The sequence below is a fragment of the Erpetoichthys calabaricus genome, chromosome 2 (assembly GCF_900747795.2).
Source record: "Erpetoichthys calabaricus chromosome 2, fErpCal1.3, whole genome shotgun sequence".
NCBI lineage: Eukaryota > Metazoa > Chordata > Cladistia > Polypteriformes > Polypteridae > Erpetoichthys > Erpetoichthys calabaricus.
In genome coordinates, this window is record NC_041395.2 from 92,369,372 (window position 1) to 92,391,335 (window position 21,964).

Below are 21,964 nucleotides of genomic sequence, written 5' to 3' on the forward strand. Positions count from 1 at the left end.
GTATTGGACTAAACTGATTAAATATAAAGGATTGATGGACTTTTTAGCGGGGATACCTCCTTCTGGTTCTTTAGTGGCTTTTCCCCCCACTGATTGAAATGTTCTCTGCCAATGTGGTTGGACATTTTCATTTCAGACCAGCTAGTCAGTAGTAGCCTACTCAAATAACAAAACATTTCTGTTTAGTGTTCACATTTGCTTTACTGTATATATCTGGATAAATACACGTAATGTACACTATGCCATACCTACAAGGTTGGTGACTACACATAAACATGAATATACAGGAGCTATGACTGAACTTGGGAACAGAAGAGAACAGTCCCTGGCATTAGGTGCTCCCTCCAAATTGTGTTATGTTTGCAGAATTAAATAAGGGGTGACAAATCTTTAAGAATAAAAGACATCAGCAGAGGCAGAGGTGACCTTCAAAGTACAAGTAAGGCTAATTCCAAACCCATTTCTTGTCTATTACATTGAAGAAAAAGGAAAGGAGTTAGAAATAAGAAACAAAAAAAAATGTGACCATGAAGCTCAGCAGATAAGATTATTGATTGCTTGACATTAAAGGCAGGGCTGCAAGTACTCATCTACTGCCGCACTCCTTCCTGAATTCTTTCCGTGATTTTTGAGACCCAACAGTAAAGAAAAATAAGCATGCTTTCATTATGACAAACTACAAGGCACGTGAGGAAAGAAATCCTCCTCTACTTGCCTTCCAAATTTATATGTGACGAGCAAGCGTGAGATCGATGGCTGTGGATGAGATAAGCCTGCTGTCTGGTGGAGAAATCATGCCTGCTATTTTGTTCCCTTTTAGTGAGTCAGAAGTCTGTGCCATTTACCTCCAGGGTTGAGTGTAATTAAATGATCTGCATCAAAGCAAGTCACTCCGGAGTGATGTAAAAAAGCACACATTACAATGGATGCACTTCTTGGTACCGTCTAGTTAAATAATATCCATGGGCCTCTATCAGCTCAATGCGAGGACTTCAACGTTCAGGAGACTTCCACAATGTTCTACCTTGTCAGAACAGACTTTGCATATGGTGTCAATGTACAGTATGTTAATTATTTGTTTTGCAGATACAATGCATAAAGATTTCATAATCAAAATACATAACCAGGGTGAGCCGGTGGTCAGTGCTGCTGCTTCTGGCTTACTAGTCGTGGGTGCCATGCCTGACCAGATTGTGGCCTGTGTATAGTTTGCATGTTCTCCTTGTGCTCCCGACGCTTCTCTCCACATATATAATAGGTGGACTGCTGGCTCCAAGTTGGCTGGCCCCCTTATAAGTGACTCGAGTGTAGCCAGTAATGGTGGACGACCAGAGGCTGACCGCAGACACGTTAGCTGTTCTGGGAAGGCAACACAAGTACTTGGAAACCTGAGATGCCATAGAGGTTTTATGGAGGGCATTGCCAAGAAATGAACAGTCAATATGTTTTCCAGAAATATACTTACATGCCATCTACATTATAAAGCACACTGCACACATACAAATCATAATATTCATCTGTGAGAGAATGCAGCAAAACTAGACAACATGATGCAAGGAGAAACAGAAAAGTACAAGACCCTTCGCTTTCATTTTATTTTGCTAAAGGACATAGCTTTTCTTCCTGTGAATCAAGTAAAGAAGCCATTCATGAAAATAAATGTGCATCCACTGCCTCCTGGGTATGTATATAGCAGCTTCGATATTTAACACCAGTACTGAGTAGTAGCAGTTTTAAAAATTACATGAAAAAAACAAAGCATATTAAAAAAAATCATTGAGCACAGCAGCAATAGTAACAAAGGCACTTTGACACAATGGACAGCGCCGAAGCCTCACGGCATGCGAGTCCCGCATCAAATCTTCATTTTTATTGATTTATTTGTCTTTCACTCGTTTCTGGGAGAATACACACAAATAAGGATTCCAATATCCTGGTTAGATATAGCAAATACGTCTTGAACTTGAAGCTGAAATACTTAGGCTGTCTGAAGCATTAATCGTATTATTCAGGCAAAAATTTCCAAAATGCATATATTGTATGTCACATATTGCAGAATCTCTACTACATTCAGACACACACACAGACACAATGAAGATAGCAGACTTGGTGGGACAGCACCTTACACACACACACACACACACACACTACTGAGAAATGCCCCTGTATACTCATGGACACTGAAACACGTCACTGCACAACATACAGTACATACTCACGCTACACTGGGACACTGTGAACTAACACAATGTGTACGCTGGATAGTGAAAAGAAAACTTTTACACCGAGACACAATGCAAAGGTAAAAATACTCATTGTACTAAACAAACATGTCAAGCACCTCTGAATGATCCTTACTGTTGGACACTCTGTTCATTGGGGCACAGGAGTTGCATACTGAGAAACACAACATACATATTCAGAGAGTATTCAGAAGCCCTTCACTTTCTGCACACGTTATTGTACTGTAGATTTAATTTTAAATGGATCATTTTTTCCCATTTATCTACACTAAATAACCCATAATGACAAGAAAATATGTTTTTCACAAAGCTTTGCAAAATTATTACAAATCAAAAACTGAAACCTCTCATTCATATAGAGACCCTTTGCTCTGGCACTTGAAGCTGTGTTCAGGTTATCCTGTTTGCTTAAGTTCTCCTTGAGATGTTTCTAGAACTTGATTGGAGTCCACCTGTGGCCAACTGAATTGATTGGACGTCATTAATAAAGGCACACGACTGTGTATATGAGGTCCACAATTCACACTGCATATCAGGGCAAAAAACAAACCATGAAGTCCAAGGGAATCTCCGTAGACATCTGTGATCAAATTATGGTGAGGCTAGAATCAGGGCAAGGGCATAAACCCTTTTCTAAAGCTTTAAGTGTTCCCCAGGAGCACAGTGGCCTCCACAATTGTGAAATAAAAGAACTTTGGGACCCCCAGGACTCCTCCTAGAGTTGGCCATCTGGGCAAACTGAGTATCTGTGCAAGAAGGGCCTTAGTCAGGGACGTGACTCTGAACTCAATGGTCACTCGAACAGAGCTTCTGAAGCCCTCTGTTTAGTTTGGAGAACCTGCCTGACTATCTTAGTAGCACTCCATCAGATATTTATGGTAGAGTAGCAAGACGGAAGGCATTCTCGAATAAATGGCATATAAAATACTTGGAGGAGGAGGGAAAAAGTTCTCTTCTCTGATGAGACAAAAACTGAACTCTTTGGACAAAACTCCAAGCACTATGACTGGCAAAGAGCAGGTACTGCTTTTCAGTTGCCTAATATCATCCCTACAATAAAACATGGTGATGGCAGCATCATGCTATAAGGGAGATTCTCAGAGGCAGGGGCAAGGAGACTGGTCAGAACTGAGAGAACAATGAATGCAACAAAATACAGAGGGGTCCTTGAAGAAAACCTGCTAAGGTGTGCATATAACCTAAGACTGTGGCGACATTTCATCTTTTAGACCAACAATGACCTGAAGCATACAGCCAAGGCAATGCTGGGATGGCTTTGGAACGAGTCTCAGACTGTCCTTGAGTGGTCTGGCCAAAGGCCAGACTTAAACCCCATAGAACATCTGTGGAGAGACCTGAAGATGGCAGTTTACAGACACTTACAATCCAATCTAACAGAGCTTGAGAGGATCTGCCAGGAAGAATGGGATAAACTGCCCGAATCCAGGTGTGCAAAGCTTGTAGAGACTTACCTCAAGAAGACGCAAAGCTGTACTTGCTGCCATAGGGTCTTTCACAAAATATTGGATAGAGAGCCTGAATATGTTTTGTGAATGAGAGATTTCAGTTTTTGATTTTTAATAAAGTGGTGAAACTTTCTGAAAATATATTTTCACTTTCATTATTGTGCGTTGATTGATAGGCAAAAACAGCAAATTTCTCAATTTAAAATTAAGACTACAACACAATACAGTGCAAAAAGTGAAGGGGTCAGAATACTTTCGGAATCCACTGTACATAGCGCACAGAAATCTGAGTATCTGACACAAATATGTCCGAGGTGCACATGACCACTGAAATGATTGTGTTTTGCTCTTGCAATTGACTTTGGAAAGTTTGAAAGCATGGAATTCGTTTGAATTTTTAAAAAAATCCATATTTACATATAAAAACGTGTGTTCTCTTTTTAAAATTGCTGAATGCAATATTGTCATTTTTTATTTAAAGTGGTGAATCAGAAGATGTAATTCCGTTAATTAAAAACAGAATTAACAAAACTACGTGCACTACCTTCATAAATCCTCCGTATAAATGTAATATACGGTCCATAAACAAAAACAAGTCGAAGAGCATTAAGAGTGGTGCGTTCCGATAAGGATCTGCTGTCCTCCGTTTAGGACTGCGTTACAGTAAGGAGCAGTAACAGCCCCCCGAATGGCTCCGCGCTCGCCTGAGCAGACAGTGCGTACTGGAGCTGCATGCTTGCGCGTGTCCACATCTTCAAGTTTGTAAACACAAGTGAGGTCCTCCCACGTGTGACTCGCACACAGAAGGTGTGCCCAGCCACGGCGAGGTGGCTCATTGAGTTGGCAAGTGTCGGATGGGACGCGCCTCCCCCGCCCCATGCGCGTAGCCTTTCTGCCATTGGACGCCCCTCCAACGTGCCTTCAAGCCGGAGCTGTTGTATCAATGTCCATTCATTGACCGGGGGTGTCAGGGGAGGCAAACAATACCCAAGTAAAAAAATCTCGCTTGCCTCCCGCTAGGAGGATCACAGAAGAGAATAGAGAAAGACAGGGGGATTTCTGAAAGTAGACGGGAGAAGCCTTCAAAGGAGCGAGACCTCTCTCGCCGGCGTTCGTGGCGCTGTAGGAAAATTATTTTAAAAAAAAAAGGACAAAAAAAAAAACCAAACAAACCTGCAATTATGTTGTAGTGACAATATTTAGAGTAAATATTTTAAGTTTTGAACCATTTAAATGCCAGATTTGTAGATCCACTGGCCATCGTCTAACTCCGTTTGAAAGGAATATTCTATGATTTTGTGGAACGTCAGAGGGATTTAATTCAGAAGAGGAGAGCCTGCCTGTCGTTGGGGAAGCGCATTGGGCTCAGTCATGTTTTGGATATGGTTATCGATGCTGATAGCGGCTGCGACGGCAGGTAATATCATTTTTCAGTCTCATTGCTTATTATCTCTGCCCGATTTTTCGCGATCAGTGTGTCCAAGTAAAACTTCCAGGATGGGGCGGATGCATTGTTAACATTTGCAACCATCACTTCAAACATCTCTTCGTTGGGTTTTCTGGGAGTGATGCGAAAATGCCGGGTGGTTTGTTTATAAATTTGAAGGCTCTGAACTTTAGCCCCTTGTGGTAAAAGACGGATTGCGGATTTTACTGCTGGCCTAAAGCTCTAAATCGTTTCTTCATCCCCTTTCAACACGGGCACCCGGGGAGAGGTTTCGTGGGGCCCCAGCGGAGCTGTCAGCTGAAGCGCTCGTTTAACAAAGTGCACCGGGCGAGTCTTGTTGCAGGCAAGCGCTGTTATTTAACTTGTCAGATTGGGCAATTTGTATAGCAGGATAGCATCTGCCACCGAGTTTCTACTAATCGTATATTATTTATACATGGCGATCTTAATTACTTGCTAGATCCGGTCCACCGAAGTAATGACTTCGGCACCGGCCTCGCACTTGGCACTACTCTCTGTAACTGATGCAGAAGATCGAGGCACAGGTACTTAGTGTCTACCAACAAGCATTTGTGAGAAAGCTTAAAGCTTCTTAGAGCTAAGTGGTATTATGGGGTTGTTGTGAATGTGTGAGAAATTGACAACCAGATGCAAAACCAATCTAATGGTACCTTGAAGCTGAAGTGTATAAAGCTGGACTAAATGTACAATTCTTGAGCAATCGCAACCGCTTTCTATAACGTAATTCACTTGATATTTAAGTACCTGAACAGTTCTTTGCTATGGACCGAGGACTTCTGGTTACTATCTATTGATTGTTTTGTGCTAAACAAAGCATACTACAATATCCACTCCTTTGTATTAATGATGCTAACGTTAACACGATCGCTAAGTTCTAGTGCAACATTTAGCCAGTAAACGTTAAGACAACAACCTTGACTTTCTACATGTTAATTACTGCTCATTTACACGGGAGGATAAAATAAGACCACCAGCACAATTTCAGCCCTATCTTTTGGATCAATTCTCAAACATCCAAGTTATTTGGAAAAATCTTCTTGGTCAGGTTATGAAAACTTAAATCCAATAGATAAAACGAAACGTCAAAAGGGCTGCACGATTCGAAATAGTGATCACAATTCATTGACCGAATAGCATTACGGAAAGAAAAAGGTATTGATTTCTATGTAATGATAAACATCATTTAAACACCCAACAGCCAAACGAAATTTTACAGTATAAACACTACAACACAAAACCAATGAAACTCAAAAACCGAAAACGTACTGAATAGCTAACCATAATGCATAACTTTTTTTTCTTTGTATGTTAATAAGTCAAGGAAATCAGAGATTTGGTGAGTCAAATTAAAACTCCATGAGGGTTATGTGGTGCTCGTCTTTCCACCCACTATAGAGAGCACTTAATGAGTAATCGTAAAGTGGTTCCGACGTTTTGTTGTGGTTTATTTTTCTGGGTTATTGAGAGGTTTTCCATAACTATATTCTAAGATAACTTTTAATAGATCGTGGTTTTAGTTCTTTTTAAATTTAATTTGGAGGTAAAGGTATATGAAGTATTCGGATGTGCGAAACTGCGCCCAGCACCTCACGTCCGATGCCAGCGGGATTTGTGCGGTTAAGGCGTGGTCTTAAAATGGATGGAAAGATATACGAAAACTCGTTTATGCGAAGATTTCACTTTGATGCACCTTCCGCAGATAAAGCTGGCGTTTCCTTTAACAGTTTAAATACAATTCCGTTTTCCAAGCTGAAAGTTGCACGTGGAGGAGAGGGTGCCGATCAAACGATCCCATATAGTTTCCGAAGATTACAAGCGCCTTATTCGGTACTTGGATTTGTTAGCCTTTGATGAGATTTGCTTTTCGAGGAATTTTATTGCGTCTTTGTAGTCTACAGTGAAGCACGAGTCGAACGCTGGCATGGCGAGTTCCGAGTGCCCTGCGGAGCCGAACTGGATGCTTTTCAAAAGTTTTACATGTCCAGTGGCTTACCACAAATCGCTTTTCAGACTCGCAAAGAGTTCGACATTTTCCAACAAATCAAATATCAGTGGAGTTAATAACCCCCATAGACGACTGTTTTGATGTTGAGCAATATTCGTCTTTTTTTTTTTTTTTTTTTAATAAACCACTTAAAACCCAAAGAAAAGTCGATGCATTTGAGGATCTTTGTATTTTAAAGCATTCCGTAGCTGTGTTATAGTGCCTTAACTTTTGTAGTCTTTGACATCACGTTAATTAATAGCGCGAGCAGATCACGCACACTACACGCCGCGATTCATTTTCTAAATGGGAGATTAGCATGTGCTACGGAAATTGGGTTACGCGCCTAATCTGCGGTAACAGGCGTGTCTAATTAGCTCTGATTAACTAATTAAGTGGGGGCGGAGGCGGGGATTGGATTTCATAATTTGTACGCTGCATCACTGAGTCTCGACATAAACCCCGTCATTATAGCAGCCCATCAATACCATTGCCGACATTATGGACCTGTCCTCCCCAACCTGCTGCAGTATTTGGCAAAACAAATTAAAAAATAAATTTGTGCAGACATATTACGCTTTGCCTGCACTTTTAGAATTAGACAGTCTTTATCTGCGTTAAGCATCTTCAGCTGAATATATCGTTGAATATTTGCTTTGCTGTTTGAGCAACAGTATGAATGTTTCTTCCATGGCAGATCTCATGGATAAATAGAATTGGCCTGGTGGCTTGAGTGGTGGGATGGTGCTGAAAATCAGAGGTTATATGCAGATTCATGAGAGTTAATGGAGAACAGAAGATGAGGCAACCAGTGTAAATTTAAACAATGACTTCCTATTAGCCACTGGAGGACTGAATAAATTAGGATTTAATGTGTAATTGGACCCTGGCCCAGTACATTAATACCACTGTTTCATGTGAATGGAAGCATTTGAGACTAGTTTCTGTATAAAGGAACCATTTCCATCAGACATACATTGTTGAAGAATAAAGTATTTTCGAATTATAGTTTTTTCACTTTTGCTTTGTGATACAGTATTTAAACATTTTTAAAATATTTATCCAAATATTTTTACAAGCTGGAAGTAGGGTACTGAGGGTGCCATTGCCATAACACCCCCCAGTTTGGCAAACTGCTGCACTGATTTTCTAAAAGCCTAATGCTGTGGCAATTCAGAAGTTATTTTTAAAGCTGTGTATTTTACTGTTTTCTTGGTTATCGTGGTGCCAGTGTGTTCTGCATAAGTGACAACACTATCTATCTATCTATCTATCTATCTATCTATCTATCTATCTATCTATCTATCTATCTATCTATCTAATATAGTGCATATCTATCTATCTATCTATCTATCTATCTATCTATCTATCTATCTATCTAATATAGTGCATTTCTATCTATCTATCTATCTATCTATCTATCTATCTATCTATCTATCTATCTATCTATCTAATATAGTGCATTTCTATCTATCTATCTATCTATCTATCTATCTATCTATCTATCTAATATAGTGCATATCTATCTATCTATCTATCTATCTATCTATCTATCTATCTATCTATCTATCTATCTAATATAGTGCATTTCTATCTATCTATCTATCTATCTATCTATCTATCTATCTATCTATCTATCTAATATAGTGCATATCTATCTATCTATCTATCTTTCTATCTATCTATCTATCTATCTATCTATCTATCTAATATAGTGCATTTCTATCTATCTATCTATCTATCTATCTATCTATCTATCTATCTATCTATCTATCTATCTATCTAATATAGTGCATTTCTATCTATCTATCTATCTATCTATCTATCTATCTATCTATCTATCTATCTATCTATCTATCTATCTATCTATCTAATATAGTGCATTTCTATCTATCTATCTATCTATCTATCTATCTATCTATCTATTTATCTATCTATCTATCTATCTATCTAATATAGTGCATTTCTATCTATCTATCTATCTATCTATCTATCTATCTATCTATCTATCTATCTATCTATCTATCTAATATAGTGCATATCTATCTATCTATCTAATATAGTGCATATCTATCTATCTATCTATCTATCTATCTATCTATCTATCTATCTATCTATCTAATATAGTGCATTTCTATCTATCTATCTATCTATCTATCTATCTATCTATCTATCTATCTATCTATCTATTTATCTATCTATCTATCTATCTATCTAATATAGTGCATTTCTATCTATCTATCTATCTATCTATCTATCTATCTATCTATCTATCTATCTATCTATCTATCTATCTATCTATCTAATATAGTGCATATCTATCTATCTATCTAATATAGTGCATATCTATCTATCTATCTATCTATCTATCTATCTATCTATCTATCTATCTATCTATCTATCTATCTATCTAATATAGTGCATATCTATCTATCTATCTATCTATCTATCTATCTATCTATCTATCTATCTATCTATCTATCTATCTAATATAGTGCATATCTATCTATCTATCTATCTATCTATCTATCTATCTATCTATCTATCTATCTATCTATCTATCTATCTATCTATCTATCTATCTATCTCATGGTGAACTGTTTCTTTTTTGCGCTCATCTCATTTTTGGGCACATGAAAGGATTTTTTTTTCAGAGCCAATTGCTCTCTTCCTATATAATTATACATCACAACAATACATGATTTTATTTTTGCAGGTGATAAATACAGCTTCACAAATAATGAATGAAACTGCACAATAATTCATATATTTGATCTGTGAACCTATTTATTCGATTGCAGGTTTGCGGGGTGCCAGCTGTTATTCTGCAGCACTCCAAACAAAGCAAGGCCAACCATGGACAGGATGCCATTTGGTGACGGGGTGTCCTCACTCATATTATCCATACATTCTCACTCCTTTATTCCACTAAAGAATGACAGGGAGCTGGAGCCAATCCCAGCCGTAAGCAATCCTTGTATGAGACAGCAGCACAGACAGTCACTGTCGCTCATACTGCACCCCTTTAGTGTTCCCAGATAGCCTAGGATGCTTTTGCTGTGTGGTTGAACACCAGAGTTTCAAAATAAAATCTTTACAAGGTGCAGTAGGAAGAATGTACTAATGCTAAAAAGATAAGTAGTAGGCCTGGAATCAAAAACTGTGAGACTGCCGTGCAAATGATTGGAGACCTGCTGTGTCATAATGCCGTAATTGTACCAGTAGATACATACATTTAAATTTAAAAATAAGTAGAAGACTTTGCTGATGAGTCTTCATTTGGATTGTGTATATGTGTGTATACAACACAACAATATGGGACAGTGCAGGACTGCATCAGCATGCATCTGCAAAAAGTATGCTAAAGATTATTCCTAGCTGAAACAGAAAAGAAGAGAAGAGACATAACTTTGTATCTCTTACCTTCTTTTCTTTTGAGTCTAGAAATAACCACTCTTTTTTTATTTGTTTCAAAAGAATACGTTATTTTAAAAAGTGGTTCCGATTGACCTGGAATGAATGAGTGTGTGTGTTGATTCCTGTCTTGCCGAGACAGGCCCTGGATCTTATGGATAATCAAACGAATGGACGGATGGAAGAGACACTCATGGCTCATAGCGTACAAGAATTGTTTCCTGGCCATTGATGGACATTCCATTTTTACTTTCTGTGTTATCTCCTTGAGCTTCTGGGCTTCATTTTTGCTCAATGGATTGCACAGAGTCTGCTCGGCCCCATTCAAAGCGCCTTCTTGCAGATATACAAGGCCACGGTGGATGGCTGACTGGTTTCTTCTTTATGTATTTTACACCACTTCAGGTGTTCAATTGACTTCTCTGCTTTCTTTGAAAAGTGTCTCTTTTCTATAAGGGCTTAAACTTAATGTCACTTTTTTGTTTTTCTCCAAAGTTGTCCCTCTTCTTAACAAATGTGGTTGAAATTGGCCACTTTCTACCTTCCATGTCCAAAGCAGCTTTTGATAACTTCATAAGACTTGAAATCTAATTCAGCCTGAGCTGAATACAAGAACTTATAAAGATAACAGCATCAGCACTATATTGGTAATTTTTACGAGAAATAAAATGAGGGTGACGTGCCAGTCTGACCTCCCCATTTTTAATAAGAAGCATTTCATAGTTTGAAGAAAAATCACAGAACTCCTGTAAGGCTACAGTTCAAAAAATGGCTATGTAATATACACGCATCAATAGATGATGCAACTGTTTCATGATATTCATTTATATCTTGGGGGGACACAAATTAGTCTTTGGTTCTGTTAGCCAATTGGAATTTTTTTATGGCTAACATTATTGGGATGTCCCATCCTGGGATTTGTGCCCAATGCTCCTGGGGAAGGCCCTGGTTTCTTGCACTTATGTCAATGGGTTGAGGGTACTGATGCAGTGTGCAGTTACACTTAAATGCTTTTCTGAAAGGCCCTGTTCAAGTGCAGAGAGGGTGCAGACATTCGCAGACCTGCGTGTTTGTTCCATTTCTCTTAATGGCTGCTCACTCGGTGTGCTGGGGGAAGGGGGCCCTTATTGAAGTGCAATATTCGGCCATGTCCAGGGATGAAATCATCAGCTGGCGTCATTGAACTGGCTGAAATGTTGCACAACAGAGCTCATTGCCTCCTACTGCGCTGCCTTAAAAAACCTGGAGATTAAACCTCTTTTGGTTGTATCTCAACCTGCATGGCAGAGATGCTGTGGGCTTTGGGAAGAGCGTCGGACACAATGCCACTAGCCCCTGGCTGTCACAGTTCAGCCATCATTACCATATGACTGGCCTCCGGTGAGCCACCCTGATTGAGATCTTATTAAGGGGTGTTAATCCCATTGCTTCAGCTTGGGACCATTCTGATACCCCCATGCTTAATCCTCCGCCGAGGCGCTCTGGGCCCGGACAGAATCTTATTAGCTTGTGATCTGTAACAGAATCCGCTGTGCTTCAGATTTACGAGGACATCTCTATCATTAGCTACAGTCTTTATTCTTTTTTATTTTTTGTCGCCTGCATACTTTGCTTTTCTTCTCGCAAATCTTCATGACATACTGTAGACCCAATGATATGTTAAAGTGCAAAATAAGTTAAAGAATTGTTACAGGAGCAAGCGCAGCAAGCTGACCCCATGAAAATCTTGTAGTAAATGTGCTCCAGCAGTTTACTAATCTTGTTACATGCTCAATAAAACAGAACTACGCTCCTGCAGTGGGTCACTCCAAGAATGAGATTTGGACATCACTTAATGCTATCATTTCCAATAATAACACTGTGCTGCTGAGCTGCCCGTTATCAGAATGCGACTCCCACCCATGCTGTAATAACCTCTCATCATACATGTGCCAGTCAGTTTAAATTGGTTCTGGGCACTGCAGGCTGACCATCAGGTGCCAAGGAGGTTATAACAGAACCCCTTGAACCTGAACTGCTTATGACAGTCAGAGAGCAGCCAGCGTAACCAGAAGAGTCGTCACAGTGTCCACTGCTAACAGGCTATTGACTGGCACACAAGCTCTGGGACAAGTTCCAAAAAAATTGGTACTTGTGGGTATCCTGAAAACCATCTTGTCTGCAGTCTCTAGTGTGTAGAACACACTGGACATTGAGAGTCACTTTGAGTTAGGGGACTGGCCATGTTGTGCTCATACCTGCCCTCACAGATCTCTCCTAATGTGATCATGGATGGGTGTACTGGAAAATAATCCGAGAAGTCAGATGTGAAAACCATTGGTTAGAATCGAGAAAAGGTACCAGAGTTCTCTGGAGTAGAAAGGGGTTCCTTGGAGTTGAGGGTCCTGATTCAGATTTCTTTATGAAAATATAGAATGAGGAATTATCTACCTTTGTTTTAATAGACTCAAAAGCTCATGTGGTGCATTGAGCAAAATAGTTCAGAAATAAATGCTAATTTTCATGTTCACTTCTAGCTTTTCTGAACTTTAGGTTAGTTTATACTGTGAAGTTTCATATGGAGAAGAGTTCCTTACTTAGTAAACATCTGGAGTAAAGAATCATTCACTGCAGTTCAGGCAGAGGATACACACAAAAACATCTTCAAAGTTGTTGTAACTTTCAAATGAAATCTGCAGACGCAAATGTGGTTTGGCATTTCAGTAATGGCGAGACAGTGAGCTGGTCAGAAGAACATCATCAGCAGAGCTCACTGCCAAAGCCAATGTCCAGTTGTTCATTTGAGATAAAGCGAGGCACTGTCCTTCTATCTGAAGTACTCAAGGCAAGGCGGTTTGACGAGTATCTAGGCAGGGTGGCATGAAAATGATAAGGAAGAGTAAAGGATTCAAGAAGGGTCATGAGGAGGACTGAGGGCCTGACAGGCACCATTGTCTATTCCTAGTTTGGAGAATTTTCCTTTAAGATCCTAGTTGCTGGCCCAAGTACCCTGTATGGTCCACACTGGGCTGCAATAATTTATCTTTCTGAGAGATGGTTTGAGATGGCTTCTGGAAACACTTTGTGTCTGTCATGAACTCTGCCAAACGGGACTTTCTGGTAATGCTCCACACGCATACAAATCCAAAGACATGAAGCAGGGATATCACTACTCTCTATTTGTTATGAGCTAATAACAGTTACAGTGACAATGAGATTTAAACAAAGCGGCCCCACTCCAAGTGTTCAGTAGCAGGTTTGCTCTGCAGCCTGCCTCTTTCTTTCATTTGCAAGTTTAACTCCCATTAGCGAAACAAAGCAGGGAACTGCGGGTTGGCGGTTTCCAGCAGCCCGCATGATGTGGAGCTTCCCTCCATGTCCCCTCTGCTCTCTCCATGGGATCCTCATTCAGCCATTGTCTGGGAGAAGTCCCCAACCACTTTAATGGGAGATAATAGGTCCAAGAGTGAAAAGCAGAGGAATTCTCCCAGCAGGCACACATTTGTCACCCCTCACAAAGACTGTAATACATTTTAGTAAGAGAGGAAAAGTTTCTTTCATATTTTCATGCATAAAGAAAATGAAACAATTTTTCCTTTTGAAATGAGTTAGGTGACGTGCTACAGCGATGCCCTCCGCCCCACTCTTGTGTATGCTTTAGGGAGTTTAAAACGCCATAATGCGCTGTCTGCTCCCAGTTTACTGTAGATTTACAATTCAGCATTGTAGAAGAAGCACACAGCAAAGATAAAAGGAATGCTGGGCTTTGTGAGCTTAATTACAGAGTAATAACCAAGTTGTTCACAAAGCAAGCGCAATGTGAAAAGTAGTTTGAAAACATTAATACTGTCTTTGAACATTCCTAAAATAGACATAATCGTTAAACCTTCGTTAAATGCTGTGCAGTGCAAAAAAAACTTTTACTGCATGTTTTTTCATGTTATGGAATGGTGGTGTGGTGTTTCGCTCTGGTAAAGCCTCACTGGCACAATGCCTGGGTGGAGTGTGCATGTTCCTCTCTGTCTGGTTGAGTTTCCTGTGGCTCCTCAAGTTTTCCTCTCACATGCCAGAGGTTGATCAGCGACTCTAAATGAGCGAGGGTAAAGTGTGTGCCCTGAAGTGGACAGACACCCCAAGTTAGTTCCTGCTGTGCTGCAGATGCCTTCAACCAAGAACTGGACCATTAGCTGGAGAAAGTGGGTCCAATGGTCGATGGATGTTCAGTCAGGCTTTTGTAGTTACTGATCCTGTGGTGAGCTGGTTCCCTGCCTAAGGACTGTTCCTGCCTTGAGTCCTATGCTTGCTGAGATAGGCTCTAGATTTTCCTTGTCATTGCCCTGGATAAGTGGGTTAGGAAATGTATTGATGGAAATAAATAATATTTTAGGGTTGCTACAAAGCCACAATTACATAACAGTTTTGAAATTTTCTAAATATGACATTTGGACCATGCCAAAATATGCATACATTTTATAAAACAAAAACACAAGTGCTTATTATCCTGATTTGTATTGTCAAATGGACAGTGCTGTAGTTAGTGCTGCTGCCCCACTGGTATAAGTGAATCACAGCTTGTGCATTTACCCATTGTGTCAGTAAGGGATGTTCTCCACTTTTTCTGCCATATCTCAGAGCCATACAGGTTGGGTTTTGTTGCCTACTGTATGTAAATTAGCCCAATATATACAAATGATATCCCATCCAGAGTTGGTTTCTTCTTTGTGTCCGCTGCTGCTGGGATGGGCTTCATGTCCCTGTGGCCCTGAATAGGATTAAGTAGGTTCAGAAAGTGGATGGATGGTTCATATTGTAAACTCTGTTGGCAGCATTGCCACAGCTAAGCTCCTACTATCCAGAGCTAAAGACACCTTGCACTGCCAGTGTGCCGATGGGAGCTTCCACTCGATCAGATCCATTAAATCAACAGTGACTGATTAGTAAATGTGTGGCATGTGAGTTTATTTGATTGCAAGAAACGCCACATCTTGCAGAATTCAGTTATTTGCCTGAAACTCTCATATATGAAATGAGTACCTCTAGATTAGTGAATTCATTTAAAATGGATGCATGTTATGAAGTTTTTTTTTGAAAAGCAGCCTGTTCCAAAGAGTCACCTCATTATGTTCATGGCTGAGATATGCTGCTAATTAGCATTTGGTTTTATTGCATATTATTGTCTTTTGATAGCTCACAGGAGAAAGTAAACGAAGTTCAGATAAAGGGATTTCCCTGTGTTTACCCTTTTCCTATAGCCAAGCTTTGCTCATAGCTTAGCCATGAATTTACAATAGAACCTCACCAGACAATAGAGGAGTGACCAGATTTAATGAGCAGGGCTCAAGCTGTCCAGCCTCACCAGTTTTAGACAACTCTCCCATGACCCCCAGAGTGGCTGAGGTTACCAGGACAGGGGGTGAAGATCATCTTGCTGATGGAGCTGGGCGGACTGCCGCAGGTGAAGTTGAGGTAGACAGCTGGAGCGTAGGACCATTTTATTTTTATGTCTAGGCAAGTGGGTTCAAGTGCAAATTCAATTTGTTAAGGGTGGGGCTGGGGCCAGCCGGGTGAGGGTGAAAATGCAAGCTGAGGTCCTCCTTATGGTTCACAGATAATTGAAAGGCCCGCAGGGTTGACTAGCCAAAGAAAAGTCTATTGGGGTGCAATTGACAAAAGTGAGTGGAAAGGTCAAAGTTGAGTGATGGTGTGGCATGGGAAACTTTGCTCAGAAAAGAGAGGGTGGGGGATCCTGAATTGGGCAGATGGCTCTAATTCTAGCTGTACTGAAGACTCTTGGATTTGGAGGGGGTTGTAGCCTGTTCCACTGCTGTCCTTTCAGTCGAATGGGCTATTGTCATGTACCTAAGTTACAACTGAATAAAGTCACTCTTGACGCAACCCCCTCCCACCCCCATCGCCTTCCCCCACAATCCACCCCCTTGCCTCCGTCATTGTCCCAGCACCTACTGGACCCCAGGACCCTTTTTCATTGAGAGGCTCCATAGCATCAGGATTCTATTGTTGTACAAGAGCTATAGATCTCTCGCAGGCGGCTATTCCAGAAGCCATGTGGTTGCTTTGGCAGCAGAAAAAAAAAGCCATCAATCAGAATAGGGGAAAGTCAAGTGCACCCATCTCAGAATCATACCTCCCTTATTATTTCTTGCAACCCCCACCCCCCTAAAAAAGCCCCAACAATTCTTTGTCCTTAGTGCCTAGGAATGAAGCTATCAGCCCCAAACAGTCATTGCCCCTGGCCAGAAGTATGGTGTGCAGACACTAATAGTCATTTAACAGCAATGGCCCAAGGAAATTCGACATAGCCTCTTTCCTTCCCAAAGCATTAAGGCAGACAGAGGACATCACTCAGGTTTGCCTGTTTGTGTTACTTGTTGTCGAGAACCTTCATCTGTATATACAAATAATCCATATGTCTATAAGCATTACAAGTATAGTAAAAACAATCTAAGAAAACACATTAACCATTGCTCATATTTAGTAAATTATGGTATTGAGATATATGGCTCATTTGAGGATTGGATACAATTTCTTTACAGAAACTCCAAATTGTAAATCAATAATGTGGATAAATCCAAGCAGCAGCCAGAGCCCATTCTGCACAGCCCCATAACCCCCATCTATTAATACACTACACTAGATATACTAAAGTATTTTACAGTATGTCTAGCATATTCTAAACAGTATTTAGTGCAGATATTAGCCTGCTGCCTTTCCATTGCTACCTATAATATTATGTTAAATAACCATAACATTTTCTAGAAGAATACAGTATATGATATTAATGTGATATGTGCCTAGATGAACTTCACCTAAATATTTCTCTCTCAGGGTATATTGCATCATAAATGGAAGGAGAAGAAGAAAAGAATGAAATACCCTATAAACACAATAACATATTGTATATTTACTATGTCCAGCTTAATGCTGTTCACCAGGGGGCCAGTCTAATCCACAAAATAACAGCCATAAAAAATCTAGCTGCAAGCGACAAAGGTCTGTGGCTAAGGCTCCGTATATCGACATGGCCTCTGCCTATTTCACCCCTCAACCTGCTGCCATTAAACAAGGAGTTTAGCTAAAGGACATAATTACCTTCTGATTAAAAATGGTCTGCAATGGACAGTCAAACTGCTATGGTTTGAAAGGGACCTGGCTGAAACAGGCCTCAAGTATAATAACTAGGCCAGAGACGAGCAATAATGGGGGGTGGGGCTCTAGAGGTAGAAGGGGGACAGCTAATTTGTGACTGAAACGTGTCATTAGCATTTTGCTTCCAAAATAAGCTCTTCTCTAGTTTGCATTTGAAAAGTGTGATCAGACTCCACTGTTTGATATAATACAGCCATATAACAATCTTCATGAATTTTTCAGGCTTGCTCGACTGGATGCATGCTGGTTTGGCTGAGTGAAATTTTATATAATAAAATAAACAAAATGGTTTAAAAATGTTTTAAATAGACCATTTTCTGAAGCTTTAGAAGAGATTGCACAGGACTAAACGCCTAAATGCATATTATTTAATGTAGACACAAATATGCTGCAGGCATGAATAGCAATATTTCATTATTTGAGAAAGGGTATGTAAATAACAATCCTTATTATTAATATTAAACATTATTTTAGGCAAATCACCAAGTCATGTTTCAAGTGTGTTTGATTGCACAGTGCACATATGAAATATTTCATTGTTCATCTCTATAAATGCATATAATTTATAGCACCGGACTCTGTGTTATATGAGGTTGTTTTATACGTATATTCACAAGCATAGCCTGTATTAAGTGTAAGACACATCTCTGGTCAACTGGGCCAGATGCGGTGAGAGAAAAGTCATAAACGTTTTCTTGACATTTTCAAAAAAGGCATGAGTTCTATGAAGCTGTCTCACCAACATGAGGGTCACACATGGACAAAATGTCAGATTATTAGCATATGCAGTTTTAAAAATACAGTATATGTTTTCAATGTAATACATGTTTTGATGATATGACACTGTACATCCTTGTTGCCTGATGTTCCTCTGCCTGGCACATCTACTTTGTACCAGTGCTGCAGAATGTTAAACCATTGATCAGATGAGCCTATAATTCCAGAATAATCTGAAAGACATTTCCCCAAATGGCTTCCAGAACACATACCTTCTAAGATTCTTCTTCTGAAGTGTCATCCGCCATTACAGGCTTTTTGCTTTGTAATAATGGTCATTTTAAAAAGTCATTATTTCTATAGAACATTTTCATACAAAGGATGTAGTTCAAAGTGCTTTACAAGATGGCAAATAAATAGCCATGGCGTCGTAAAATACGTGAACTATGAGTTCAGAAGTATGAGAACGACACAGAAATGAAGGTAGGCACTGCACTTCTGTGCCCCTCAGTCACCATTTCCGATTTCAAACAACCACTAGACAGAGAAACCGTACTTTACAACCTCATAAAAACGCATAGTCTTTTATCACCTTTTGTTAAATGTAATAAAGGGCAACATTAAAACAGAAGCTTCATTCTGGTGAGGTCTTAGCATTTGCTTACAAACTTTACTGAATAAAATTTAAAGGCTACTTCCTCTTCTTGCATTGGAGCAGATCCCTTCAAACAGCCAACAGTAAACACTAACCTCATGAGCCGAGGTGACAAAACAGAGCAGCCAGCCAGCCAGGCGGTCAGTCAGCCATAGCAATAATTATCTAGGTGAACTGTGGCATGGCAAAGACGGGAGGAGGAATGGCGTAGCCATGAGCAGCTGCACCAGATTTCATAGTTCATTTATTTTGGAAATTGTATGCCATATCACAAGAATATGTCACAAAAAATATTCAATATGGAGGTTTACTCACATGTTTATAACACATAGAAATGTGAGAGTACATTATTTAATTATTTAGTATTATTTCCAAAAGTCTGTTAATAGTAATAACAATAATGCATAATATAAAGCTTATAGCTGACCAAATACAAAAATTAAAATACCTTGCCCCCCAGGCCTTTAAAGTTACATGATTGGGGTTTATTTAGTTTGTCTCACCCACAATATATTCAAAAAGCAGCCTGTTCTCACATTTTCCACGTACGTCAAGTGCATCTCTCTCTCTCCTCGCTCCCCAGCCCCCACAAGCCTGCTGACCCCATCCTTTTATCTCCTCCGGCTCCATTGTTTAACCAGAAGTCAATTTTGCCTGACACTGCCCGGTAGTTCTCAGGCCTGTGAGGCAAAAGAAGCCCCCTTGCCAGCTGTCAGGATGCAAATGTTGCTGTTTCAGACTGACCCCATGTTTCAGAAAGTCATCCTGATGTGTCATCTGCTCTCTCAAGTGTGAACTACAGACAGAACCATCTTAGTAGATTTGTATGCTGACTTTAAATTCAGCTATCTTCAACAAAGAGTTTATATTGTGTATGCCAGTATGAAATTATTACAACTTGTAGGTGTTGGTCCCTAAATAAAAAAGCAATACAAAATGTGTCTGAGCCCAATACTTATCAACAATATAAAGTTAGAGACCACAAAATGTGTATTAGATTGTAGTATCATCTTCAGAAAACACCACCATACAAAACTATAACATACTATGCTCCATTTAAAGGCTCCAGATTCTGCTTTTGTCTGCTTTAAAAGCCAAATTCATACTTCTGTTATTTTGACATTTTAGAAAAATGTATATAATGGTGACATTTGTTGGTGGTTTTGGATTTTGAACCACTTGCAACTCACTTTGTGTTGGTGGTACAAGGTGGGTAAGCATTCTTGGATAAAAATGTTAGACAACAATAATAATAATAAATAATTAATCAGGATCAAATATAACAAAAGGCTGTGGCTCTTATGCCCATCCTCCCTTACATGGTATGACATGACATTTGGACAGCTGCTCTCTCACTGAGGTGGGTAGAAAATATATTTTGTATATCTGATCTCTGTATCCTGGGCATTTTCCTTGACATTTTTTCCTATTTATCTTATCCTCTAATATTTAGTGAGTATTATGGGAATGCTCCCAGCATTAACAAGGTGAAGTGGGAGACCTATTCTAGGCAGGAAATAAGAATTTGTTAGGCATAAGCACACCAAAACATGGATGGCCTGTCTTAAAGCATCATGTGTAGCTGTAAGTCACTATTTTGTGTCTTTACTGAAGGTGAGTGGTTGTGTTAACAGGTAATTACAAATGATAGCTTTTAGTAAATTATGTTAGATTTAGTACTGCTGTTAACACAAAGCCTAGATGGAAATGGATCATTCAAAAAACAAGAATTTAGTACATTAAGGGCTGAATGGGTTTCTAAGCAGAGCAAAGTGATACAAAGCTTCAATGATGTAACCGTTTTGTTTGAAAAGGTCAGTCGTGAAGAGACACGTGAAGGCCGGTACACTGGGGGAAGATGCTCTGATGGGCAGGGAAAACTCATTGTTGGTTAAGGATCTGTGATCCCACTTTCATTCATACAAATAACTCGGCAACAAGTTGTATAACCAAGGAGTTCTGAAGTTACAGTGTGATTACTGAATGAGAGCCAATGCCACAATTTAAAGGTACCGTAAATATGAATTTCTCATTGATTCACTTACTTTATCGCTTAGCAGAATGCTGTTAATCAAGTTATGCAACACTGTACACAATTTAAAACACAAAACCTGTAATGATAACACAAATGTGACATATCTTCAATAAGAAAGTAATATTAGGCTAAAGGACTCTCCTTTCAAACTATGGTATCTGTAAAAATTGTCTTGCTATAAACAGAGGAATGTGTGACAAAGATTGAATAAAATGAAAACAATGACACCATCCTGGTCTCAAGGAAATCACATTATTTTACTGAGACCTTTAAATTCTCTGTCTTTATTTAGGTCACAACTTCTTCTTCTTTTGGCTGCTTCTGTTAGGGGTTGCCACAGTGGATCACCTGTTTCCATTTCTTCCTGTCCTCTACAGTTTGCTCCCATCACCTTCATGTCCACATCCATAAACCTTCTCTTAGACCTTCCTCTTTTCCTCTTCCCTGGCAGCTCTATCCTTAGCATCCTTCTCCCAATATACCCAGCATCTCTCCTCTGCACATGTCCAAACCAACACAATCTCGCCTCTCCGACTTTGTCTCCCAACCGTCCAACCTGAGTTGACCCTCTAATGTACTCATTTCTAATCCTATCCATCCTCGTCACACCCAATACAAATCTTAGCATCTTTAACTCTGCTACCTCCAGCTCTGTCTGCTGTTTTTAGGTCAGTGTCACCATCTCCAACCCGTATAACATAGCTGGTCTCACTACTGTCCTGTAGACCTTCTTCACTTTCACTTTTGCTGATACCCATCTGTCAAATTCTTGTTTTTTTAGCGTAAAGTCTGTCACTGTACATCAAAATGGAGAAAGGTCAGACCATCATAATTAG

The 21,964-nt window shown here is 39.7% G+C and overlaps 1 protein-coding gene across 1 annotated transcript in view; it reads left to right on the plus strand.

Annotated features, from left to right (window-relative positions):
* Positions 1-4,232: 4,232 nt before the first annotated feature.
* The window catches only part of si:ch211-57n23.4 (immunoglobulin superfamily DCC subclass member 3), a 64,809-nt gene continuing 47,077 nt past the window's right edge, over positions 4,233-21,964 (plus strand). The window contains exon 1 of the mRNA XM_051922806.1: positions 4,233-5,126. Within this exon, the coding sequence (XP_051778766.1) occupies positions 5,081-5,126 (46 nt within the window). The 5' untranslated portion in view covers positions 4,233-5,080. The remainder of the gene's footprint in view (positions 5,127-21,964) is intronic.